The sequence below is a fragment of the Tachypleus tridentatus genome, chromosome 3 (assembly GCF_004210375.1).
Source record: "Tachypleus tridentatus isolate NWPU-2018 chromosome 3, ASM421037v1, whole genome shotgun sequence".
Lineage (NCBI taxonomy): Eukaryota > Metazoa > Arthropoda > Merostomata > Xiphosura > Limulidae > Tachypleus > Tachypleus tridentatus.
This window is the reverse complement of record NC_134827.1, coordinates 32,070,883-32,082,898: the sequence shown is the minus strand read 5'-3', so window position 1 is coordinate 32,082,898 and position 12,016 is coordinate 32,070,883. Positions and strand designations below refer to the sequence as shown.

General features: G+C 34.2%; 1 protein-coding gene across 1 annotated transcript in view; it reads left to right on the top strand.

Moving 5' to 3' along the window:
• Positions 1-478: 478 nt before the first annotated feature.
• Positions 479-12,016, top strand: part of LOC143246646 (synaptotagmin-15-like) — a 17,186-nt gene continuing 5,648 nt past the window's right edge. Inside the window, exons 1-4 of the mRNA XM_076493703.1 lie at positions 479-575; positions 3,558-3,728; positions 7,425-7,548; positions 11,612-11,794. Coding sequence (XP_076349818.1) covers positions 3,573-3,728; positions 7,425-7,548; positions 11,612-11,794 — 463 coding nt within the window. The 5' untranslated portion in view covers positions 479-575; positions 3,558-3,572. The remainder of the gene's footprint in view (positions 576-3,557; positions 3,729-7,424; positions 7,549-11,611; positions 11,795-12,016) is intronic.

The window sequence follows — 12,016 nt, the reverse complement described above, 5'->3', positions numbered from 1 at the left end:
ATGTGACGGTCCAATTTCACTATTTCTTGGTAAAAGAGTAGCCCAGAAGTTGGCAGTAAGGTGGTGATGACTAGCTGCCTTCCCTCTAGTCTTACACTGCTAAATTAGGGACGGCTAGCGCAGATTAGCCCTCGTGTAGCTTTGCGCAAAATTCAAGAAAAAGAGCAAAGTACTAAACATATATTATTCATACTATTCCTCATGACTAAAGTGGTTAGTGTACTCGACTCAGTAATTAGAGGGTCGCGAGTGCAGACTGGCTGTCACGTTAAACACGATCGCCGTTTCAGCTGTGGGTAGAAGGATAGCTGGACCAGGTAGTGATGACTATCTACAATCTTACGCTGCTCAATTCAGGGTGTGGCAGGCGTAAATATAGAGGTGGTGTAGCTTTGTGCGAAATTCAAAAACGAACAAGCAAAATATTCTTCACAACATCTTGAAGATAGAATTTAATTTATATTTACGTTCCTTCTCTAGAATTTTCCTGCTTCCAGACGAAACTTGCTACTTTCAGACGAAAGTACTAAAGAAGACGATGCAACCCTAAGTTTGAAGAATGGTTCGTTTTTCAGGTAACATTGTGTGAAAACTTTATCTCACATGTATAATTTCAATGAATTAAATTTTGTTGCAAATTAACAAATACTTTGTTTCCTTAACTTTTGTAAGTTAAAAATTGCTGTACGATAACATATCATACGTTTTAAACATAAACATTGTCTGGCTATTCTTTGTAATTATACCTTGCACATTTGACCGCAAGGTGTCATAGGTCTTGCCGTTACCCCACTAAGGGGCATCAGAGGATAAATAATGAATAATGTTTTTATGTTGCATGTATTTTTTTCAAAATTTTTTGGTAATATATAATCAATTGTCGGATAAAGCTTCTTGAAAATATTAAACTGTCTAGTCTTAGTAGCAAAACAAACAATAATGTAATAAAGGTTCAGTTTGCTGGACTCACAGTCTGAGAGTCATAGGCTCGAATCACCGTCTCACCAAATATGTTCTCCCTTTTAGCCGTAGGGGCATTATAATGTGAAAGTGAATCCCCCTATTCATTGGTAAAAGAAAGCCCAAGAAATGACAATAAGTGATGATGACTAACTGCCTTCCCTCTACTCTTACGCTGCTAAATTAGGGATAGCTAGAACAGCTAGTCTTCCCGTAGCTTTGTGCTATATTCAACACAGTCAAACTTTATTTGTGTACCTCAAAAGTAATAAAATTTAGGGGCTCGACAAGATATTAATTAAGATACTCACGGAAATTTAATTTTTGGATAAAATTCGCAATCATTCTATTATGTATATATATATCAGTTTATAAAACCTAAATTAAAAACGGTATGTTTTATTACAGTGAATTATATATTTTGTTACGTATTATAATTTTAAATAGCCTAAAACTGAGTAAAGTTGTAATTTAGAGTTAAAAGCTAAATAAATGTCGATATGTGTCCAGTTTGTGTCACTTGCCAACAAGATTGATACAATAATTTCTTTCCTTAAAGTTAATAAAAATATATTTTGATATAAAAACAATAATACATCTTACAATAACGGTCATTACAAATAAAGATGTATGTACAGAAATTTTACAAACTGGCAAACAATATCGAGTCTTCTTTCTGGTCTAGAACTTACTTGATGTCTTATTGAGGGTTCACGGTGAGCGAGTTGATTTCGAATCAATATTGGTACAATTCACTTAACAAAAGCTATCTAACTCTGCGTTCTTCGTTCTTAGCTAATTACATGTTAAGTTTTCACCGGTTAAGTTATATAATATTTTCGTAAAAAATATTGTCCAATGTAAATCCACTGAAATTAAATTATTTGTATTGTTCCTAATTTGCGAACGTCTCTGGTCAAGTATCTAAAGTTTCCGATTAATAAGCATTAATCACAATTATAGCTTCCAAGATTTATTGTATACCAACAATAGCAAACCCACAATACATACTCGCTGTGCCGCATCGCGTTGGTTATATTTATAGATGTAAGGAGAGTTTCTAGAAATTTCAGCTCAGGCAACAATATAGACGATACATTAATGTTACACAATTAACCCGTTGTGATGTGTCCACGACAGAGATCGAACCCAAAATTGTAATGATATAAGCCACGAGATTATTGCTAGCACTATGAGTAAGAAAACATATTTATCAAATGTTCGAGAATCATATTGATTTGCAATAATTATTTCTAGCATGTACAAAACATATCTCCCTTAGCCTGGTATGGTCTGATGGTTAGGGCACATCTGATTGATAAGTTGCAGGTTAAGGATTTGAATCCTATCACCCAACCGCTCGTTTTTTAATCCTCGGGGCCGTTATAATATAACGATCTATCTCACTATATATATTGCTAAATAAATATTGTTGCCTAAGTGTCGGCAGTAAATTAGGAAAGGCTTGCGCAGATAGCCCTTGATTGGCTTTGTGTAAAATTCAACAAACAAGTACCTTCGAATATTTCAATTTTAACTGTCATAGATTTTTCTTCCAATTGACTGGCTGTTGATGATAGACCTGAACTAGTATTATCCAGTCTGGAATTTTTATTTCTCTTATACACAGAGTAACTTGGGCCCGGCATGGCCAAGCGTGTTAAGGCGTTCGACTCGTAGTCCGAGGGTCGCGGGTTCGAATCCCGGTCGCACCAAACATGCTCTCCCTTTCAGCCGTGGGCGTTATTATGTGCGGTCAATCCCACTACTAGTTGGTAAAAGAGTAGCCCAAGAGTTGACGGTGGGTGGTGATGACTAGCTGGCTTCCCTCTAGTCTTATACTACTAAATTAGGGACGGCTAGCGCACATAGCCCTCGAGTAGCTTTGCGCGAAATTAAAAAAACAGACAAACAAACACAGAGTAACCTGCTTATTCGTATAATTTTCACCCATTTTTCCAAATTGTTTCATGAATGAAGACTTGCATCTTTTAGTAGAAGCCACCAAAGTCTTAATTTCTCTTTAAAGTTTATTTTTATCATCATGAAGTCCTTGTCTAAGAAACGGATTTACCATGTGCGGATCCAGAAGAAAGGTTTAAAAGGCTTCACTTTTTATTGTTGTTGTTGCTATTTTCATTATTAAATAACATTATAATTTAATAATATTGCAAACCTAGAAGCTTTCTTTTTCGAATGTCAGCCATCTTTCACTGGTGACTAGCCTAGTATTACACTTGCACATTGTCTTGCTACAAGCCGTCCTTCACTGGCTCAGCAGTAAGCTTAAAGACTTATAATGCTACAAACCGGGTTTCGATCCCTTCGTTGGCATAGCACAGATAACTTATTGTGTACCTTTCCACTTAGCTACAAACAAACAAAAAACAAAGTTAGGGCCTTCTTTTATGGTTTAGTTACTTTAATTTGTTTTTTTTTAAATAATTAAACTAAAATGGGTGAAAAATCCACTGTGACAAAACCTTCTTGTAAAAGTAAAGACAAAGTGCTTTTATTACATTACACTTACCTCTTTCAATTGTTAACCAAACATTTTGAGATTTCAATACAGTTCAAGGCTATTTTTGATTAAACAGATTCCCGGCAAAGCAATGGGAGAACGAGCCTTGAAGTTCTCCGCCTTCGACAGTAACAGAGGAAAGCGACACAGCTTCATAGGTCACGTCGTCTATACACTGAAGTCCTCTGATTCTACAACCAATGGAAACTTGATTATCTGGAGAGACTTGGAGAAAAACGTAGATGAGGTTTGATTTACCAAGTTTTTCATGTGTTTAAAAGCTCTGCTGATTGTATTTAATTTAAAAAATCAGCGACAAGGACACCAGGTACTTTGTCTATATGCAACTACTTTGATCAATATATTTAACCTTTTGCTGTTTTTTAGGTGAAGTAAGACTTTTCTTATATGGATTTAGCTAAAAAAATATATAGAAAAGTTAATTACCAGGAATAACTGAGTTGAGGTTAACCACAAAATTATGAAAATATGTATTATGACGTACAATCAACTACGTTACTTCTTTGTAAAAAGTTCTTTACTAAGTGCAACTCTAACATATAATTGTTTTAACTGTTGTCTTGCTTTAACTTTGAAAATTATACATCAATATTTTGGAAAGCATAATAAATATTTAAAATAAGTAACACGCATGTTTCTTAATTGTCAGGCTTTTCGTGTGCGTGTGTCTTTTTCAACAGCGAAAATTATTTTATGTTAAATTCCACGTTACAAATCCATGTTAAATGTATTTGAATATATATATTCATTAAGAAGGGTCTGTGGTATTTTATATATTATTAGATAAGCCCAATAATGGCAATAGGATCGACCAGTAAATTTGAGAGTGAGCTGAATCTGAAAATTAGAGTGAGTTTTTGTGTGGAAAAAAGTTATAAATTTGAGAAAAAGAACACAACATTTACTACAATCAAATTAAAAAGTAAATGCAGCGTGTGTAGTTGTGTAAACAAGCAGACACTCGCTTCTACAAGATTGTTGAATAGATTCATTGGTTTTTCAAGATGAATCTCTGGTGAACTAGTTGCAATAAAAACCATGTGGAACTGAGAAAAAATAGTTGCTTCGATTCTAAGAGAAAGCTCTTTTTCTTTCTGTAACGAAATAATCACCACGTGATTATTGTTCTTTCACGGTATTCGTCGGCTGTAGCATATAAGCATTATTCATTCAGCCAGTAAAAACGTTGCAGGTGTTAACCCTTCTAATACTTACGTGAACTATACTGCAATATCCTCTTAAACACAATAAATATTACCTGCTATAGAGAACAAAGTAATCAGAACAAGGAAACCTCAACGGTTTTTGGACCACATGTTTAGGCTAAAATTGTGTAGAATCTAGATAAACGAACATGTTTAATGTGTTATATTAATAACACCAGGAAGAAAATATAAGATATCCTGCATATCACATATCATGATCACAAGCCACCTACGTTAACGCCAACCTTGGCTTTTTTGAGAAACATGCGTTAAAGAAGTTTCCAATTTATTCTCACCATTGATACAAAAGTTCTACTAGTTAATAACTACCGCAAGATTTTCTAAAATAGGGTGTTTAGGAATTTCATTATCTTCTTTCCACCCTCCCGCGATTAATTATCTATGAAATACACAGCACAGCTAGATTCAGATAGAGGAACTTTTTGATACTGCACTATGACGAAGTTGTTAAAACTGCAGAAATGTCAGGAGGCGCTGGTAGCAGTGAAAAAGCTATGGCTTATTATATGAAGTCACTAGAGAGAAGAGAAGCAAGACGACAAACGTTAGGCATAGCTTATTAGAATTAACTTCCTGTGTTCGGGGTCGCCGGGTGGCTGAGATAAGTAAACCCAATATTCGAGAAAACCCACTTTCACAGGAAAGGCGCCGAGTAATCTACCTGTTCTGAGTCCAAGCTGAAATTATAAAACAACGTGAATGAAATATAATAAGCAATTCTTTATGAGTATTTTAGTATTGCGTCAATGTTAATTTAGAAGCTAAATATTTGTTGTATGGGACAATTACTTTATGTATTGCGTTTGTCATGGTATGTAGGACGGCAGTTAATGAATTTCTTATTTTTATTTTAAAATAGTATAAATGTTAATTTTTCGTTTAGTGATTGAAATTTATAAATTTAAGAGGCCTTAGAGATAACAGAAAAAATCTGTTTTGTTGAGCTTGTAGCTTGTTTATTGCAGGTGATCTTCCTAAACATACTCTATCAGCGGGCGTAGACAACCTGAGTAGATTTTAATAATGGTTCATTATTTACAGCCTTTATCCTTTCGTACAATGTCCTCAGATATGTGATTCGTTTAGCAATAGACTTGTTTGCATTTCTGTAAAGTTCAGCCCATGTAAGGTGGTTATTGAAGGTGATACCACGAAACTTGGTCGACGAGCATAGTTTTCTTTCGGTATTTTTTTAGTTTTAACTTGACTCTTTTTAATGTCTGAGCTCAGAGTAAGTCATTATATTGTTACTTTGAACTAGACAAACTAATGTATTAAACAATGACCTGCCAAAACAACACATCTTGTATGCTGATAAAAATTTTCAGTCTAGAGTGAGCACATTTACGTTTACTTCATGTCGGTGGACTCTTAAACATGCAATCACTGAACAGGTAGGCCCCATACTCAAAGTACGGAATGCAACCACCACCATAACGCCCAAACAGTTCCTTCACATCAGTACTGATAGTCTTTGACCTAGTAAAAATAAATTAATCTTTATATCATGGGGAGGGTGTGATTTATGTACCCCCATCTCGTCGTAAATGCCTACATTTAATAAGAACATTTCATATACAAATATTAGATGCCAAAAATGAAAGTTGGTCTTTTTATCAAATCATATTTCCGATACTTTTATACGATCCAATCAAGTCAATCCTTCACAGCAACTTTTATCAATTCGGACATCTCATTATATCCTATACTATTACATCCTTATTATCTTTAGTACAATCATATACAGTACACTACAAGTAAGAAAGCACTATGAAGTTCACATATCAGTTTTCCATATTCCAAGTAGCTTATAATATTTCTTCTGTCAGATTTTTAGTTCACAATATTTTCACATTTTGAATACTCGTCAGTATTACTACTCTATATTTGTGGTGTCTAACTACATTTATGTTTACTTAGTTTTCTTACATAGCACGCTGTGTAGGCTATGTTATGTATTAAAATTCATATCTCCGAAAAACACGTAGGTTCAAGAAACTCTTGATACAACATGATGAAAACCCTGTAACATCGGGTTTTATGTTCATCATTACGTGTTAAAATAGTGTACGGATACTTCTCACATGGCGAGGTATTCAGCCTCTAACAGAACTAAATAGTTTCGTCTATACGGTATCATCCTAAGGTAAGAACAATGTTTAATGACTTCAATAACATGCATGTTTTCCTAATTCGCTAATAAAAATTTAGTACACTACTTCAGAAATAGTACGTCTCATACACCAAAACACTTTCGTTGTTCCACATGTTCGATGTGTAGAAAAAGGAACAAACTAGAAGTAAATAAAAAGTCTTTTAACATTTCGCTTAAAAATACGACGCTTTACAAAAAAACTTATTTGTCTAAGTTAAGCACAAAGTTACACACTTGGCCATCTGTACTTTGGCGTTGTAAGTCCTAAAACATACCGCTGTGCCACTGAGAGTAAAAGAGGCTAATTAATTAATTAAGATGTTTTTCTAAGAATTGAATTTATTATTTTTATTCTAATACTTTTTACTGCACGATTGACCCGAATCTTCTGTTGTTTTCATACTTGATATTTCACATACAATAAAATGTTAGTTCATGTTTTATATGTGGTTAAAACATCTCTACACAGATTAAACCCTTCTATGAAATATGTTTATGGCATTTTAAACAGCGATTACTGAAATATTCTTTATAATTGAAGGTTTCTTCTTCCAACCTTGGTGCGTTACTGGTCAGCCTGGTTTACAGTCAAACTCTGGAACGTTTAACTGTTACAATACATGAGGCTCAAGGTCTTCAGCTACCAGAGAATTCCTGTTTCATAGGTGAGTGGATTAGATCGTCATCATATAAAAGTTGCTATAACTTTTATACCACTACTGGATTTTTATTTGTTTGTAGTTCAGCAGAAAGCTACAAGTTGTTGTTCGTTATTAAACGCAAAGCTACACAAAAGGCTATCTGTGCTCTGCCCACCACGAGTATCGAAACTCAGTTTCTGGTAGTATAAGTCTGCAGATATACCACTGTTCCACTAGGGGACCAAAGTTGGGCAATGGTCTATCTGTGGTCTGCCCACCATGAGTATAGAAATCAGGTTTATAGTATTGTAAGTGCTGTGCCATGGACATGGTGCTGTGCCACTGGAATCACTACTAAATTATCCCACAATCTACCTAAACATTTTTTATCCTACGTTAAATGTCAGCATGTTGTTTACTATATATATATCATTTTTATGATAAGTTATGACTGATGTGATAGGCTTACTGTATTGCTTGTTTGTAGTTAAGTACAAAGCTAAACAATAGGTTATCTGTGCTCTGCCCACCACTGGTATAGAAACTCAATTTCTCACGTTGTAAGTCCGTAGACATCCCGCTGTGCCACTTGAGAGTGGCCTAAGGTACATAAGACTGATCTTAGCACATTATAAATAGCAGACAATGCTAAATCTAACACAGCAACTAATTATTAGTCCAGTCAGTTTAGTACTATGTCACTCATTGACAGGCCTACCGTCACAGCGAACTGACTTTATCTTCTACCTCAAAATATTAAATTAAAATGACAGAATTATTAAGGCCCTAATATAGTTTCTGTTATTGACCCAGTTATTTTGTTTTATGCCGTAAGAACAATTAAACATTTTAATTTGCGGACCATCTGAATTTGTTTTTCATCTTCGCATACCACAATGAAATCTATACACCGTGCTGTCACTTTCTCTTCACAAATATGCAACCTTTCCACGAACCGTAGACTGACAAATGCTGGGTTAAATTGTAATGGAAACTTCAACTCGTTTAAATACCGACAACAAAAAAGGTAAAAAGTTAACCCGAACAACATTTACCGACAGGTTTGTTTTGGAATTTCGCACAAAGCTACTCGAGGGCTATCTGTGCTAGCCGTCCCTAATTTAGCAGTGTAAGACTAGAGGGAAGGCAGCTAGTCATCACCACCCACCGCCAACTCTTGGGCTACTCTTTTACTCACGAATAGTGGGATTGACCGTCACATTATACACCCCCCACGGCTGGGAGGGCGAGCATGTTTAGCGCGACGCGGGCGCGAACCCGCGACCCTCAGATTACGAGTCGCACGCCTTACGCGCTTGGCCATGCCAGGCCAGTTACCGACAGGTTAACTTCACAAATAAATTATGCTTACTTTCTAGTTTTGTATCTTTATCAGACCACAAACTCAGTGTTTAGAGTTACAGTTGGATTAACCAAAAGCGAAATAAGCAGATGCCTATTATTCCATCCTATCAAGTGATCCTAGTTTTCTAATAACTTTCTAAAATAATTTTTAACTTTGAAACTGCAGTATTCTAAATTTGAGAAAGATGCTAAATAACTGACTAACTGGTTGATAGTGACAGATAAAATGACTGAATCGTGGACTGTTCATTTCTGAGCTGACTAATAAACCTGCTAACTAAATAACTCGGTTCAAAGACTCAGTAACTAGCTTCAGCCTAACACGTTTTTATTATATATGGTTCACCGTATTTCCTAAACTTTGAAGAAGTTCTAGACATTAAAGCCAGGCCCACCAAATTAGGTTAAATATCCTGACTGAAAAGTAATGCAAATTTATGTACACATCTTGATTATCGATTTTTTTGTATTTGATTGAATCGATCAAACTATGCAAACGTGACGCCATCGTGTCACCATATTGAAAGCCATATAAAGCCTGTTGTTATCTTACTGAAAAGCACTTACAAAATGGACGTGTGACGTACGAAACTTTCATTAGTTTCGAGTTTGTATATATACTACGGTATGTTGATATAATGTTTGAGAAGTAGAGTTTATATTGTCGTCAGACTTTATACATTTGGTTACTCTGAACAACATTTAGATACATTTTACGCTTCAATTTAATTTACAAATTAACAGATCTAGTATGAATAAACTCGATCATCTTATCAATAAACCTTTTATACAAAGACTGGGTTCATTTTTATCTTTACTAGTATTCCAAATATGTTAGACTTCGTTAAATATCAAAGCTTTTATTGGATGTAATCGAATAATTAAATGTTTGGATGGAAATTTGTTAATTTGATTTCCAACTTCTAGTGATGCAATCCAGGTTACCCTGATAACGAGGATGAATGAATTATTAATTTATTTACTATGTTTGAATATATCAAGTATTGTTGTTTTAGATATAACTTCAAATGCACATAAGAATAAATATTATAAACCTTCATAATAACATTAAGTTTTTAGCATCTTTACATTATCAAACAACATTAATTTGCGGTTTACAGGATGCACGTTCTACATCAGGGGTTTCTAAATTTTATTATCTCGAGATCCCTCATGACAATAGGTACCCTGACAAAGAATTTCACTAACAGAATCCACAGAAATGGAGTAACATTTATATATATATTTTAATTACTGTTTCCTCAGCGTTACCCTTTCTTGTGTTGTAACATAACGTTTTGTTAATGACGCTCTTCAGAGGGCTAAGCGAGGCAGCTGTCCCTGGCGCAACCAGGAAGGGGACGCAGAGCTCCAGCTATTTTAAAAGATATTTGAGAACTAAACCTGATAATAGAGTTTGAGAAAATTTCCTCATGCTCTTTTATTTTCAGATATTATTATAAAAAGGGTTGTTTTTGCCTTATATAGATTATATAAATTGTGGTAGGGAGTGGGGAGTGCAGTTCGTCACGTTTGTGTCAGGGTTAAAAATACTTAAGCACTGCGTTATAGAGTCACTATTGGAAAATACTATATTGGTATGAGCTGCGTCCATCCTATAATCATATTGTCACTCTTCACCCCCTTTGAGACTCGTTAACCACAGTTTGGGAACATGCTTGAAATAAACGTAGCGTCGTAGCTTCTCACAAATTAGTGAATTCAAATCTTAAAAATTAATTTTTTGTGTAAAGGATTTACAGTTATACATCTGTTTTAATATCTACGTTTGTTTCATCTTATTGCATGTAACGTATTATTAAATGTATACTGTGCAAGTCCCGTCCGTTCCTTAAATTTGTAGAAGATTCTTGAGTGTAAGAATCAACATAAAATTAATTCGCTCTTCGTGGACCTGGAGCATCAGTAAAAGATTTAGCTTCAGACCAGATATAAAACTTAATATAGATTGTAAGCTTATAAAGCATTTATATATAAATTATTATTTGTAATAACTTTTGTTATAAATTATATTATTGTTTGTATATATTAAAATATATTTGTATTAAGATAGAAAATAGTATGGAACAATCTTGTTCAAAAATATCATACATTTAATATCTGTATGGACATTTAATTAACTTCTATATAAATATTTCTGGCAATTTGAAATCATAATATGTAATGTACATAACACAATAAATAGGAGACTCGTCCGAGATAATTTATAATACGTAACAACCGAAAAACACAAGCTCTTAATCACTAATTAGTATGGAAAACATCCTTAAAACTAACTCTTTATAATAAACTATTTCAGCAAAGTTACATTAGGCTATCTGCTGTGCCTCCCACGAACAATGTAACCCTAAATATCAGTGTTGTAAGTTCTTAGTATTAACGCTATCCCATCAGAGAAGGGGAATTTCTCACTTCTATTTACAATGCTTGTTCCAGGACTCGAAAAATTCAAGAATAGAGCCTATAGAAACTAAAATGTTTTGTACAGATAAAATATTCGCTATAGGAGTATATGGTTTAAAGCATGCGCATTTTACACACGTAACATACGAGTAATTTTATGGTTTTTTTCGTCATAATCAACTTTCTAAAAATTCGTGAGAGTCTCTCTTTATACTTAAATATACTTACACTTAGAACATGAACGTGTAATTCTAGAAAACTTATATATATGATTTCTGTATGGTTATGGGTTTTACAGATTCTTATGTCAAGTTAACGATGCTGGTGGACAATAAACCAGTGAAAAGAAAGAAGTCCGTCATGGTAAAAAAAACAACTGACCCAAAGTACAATGAAACCTTTATTTTTCGCCTTGCTCCTAAATGTGTCAACACAGCCAGTTTGCTCCTGCAAGTAATCATGGCAAATGGAAATTCAAAAGGTGTGTTATATGAATATTCTAGAATAAGGAAGGAAACCACAATGGATTTTTATTTTTTTAATTATTCGTTTTATCTTTTTTATTATTTGTTTTTGCACATAAACATTTATAGATATAAACCAAAGAAATCAAACACAAAGACTTGATAACGAGGAATCCACTTCTTAAAAAATAAAAGTTTTCAGCCGGCTTGAATGAGTAATGATAAAACTTTATTCTAAA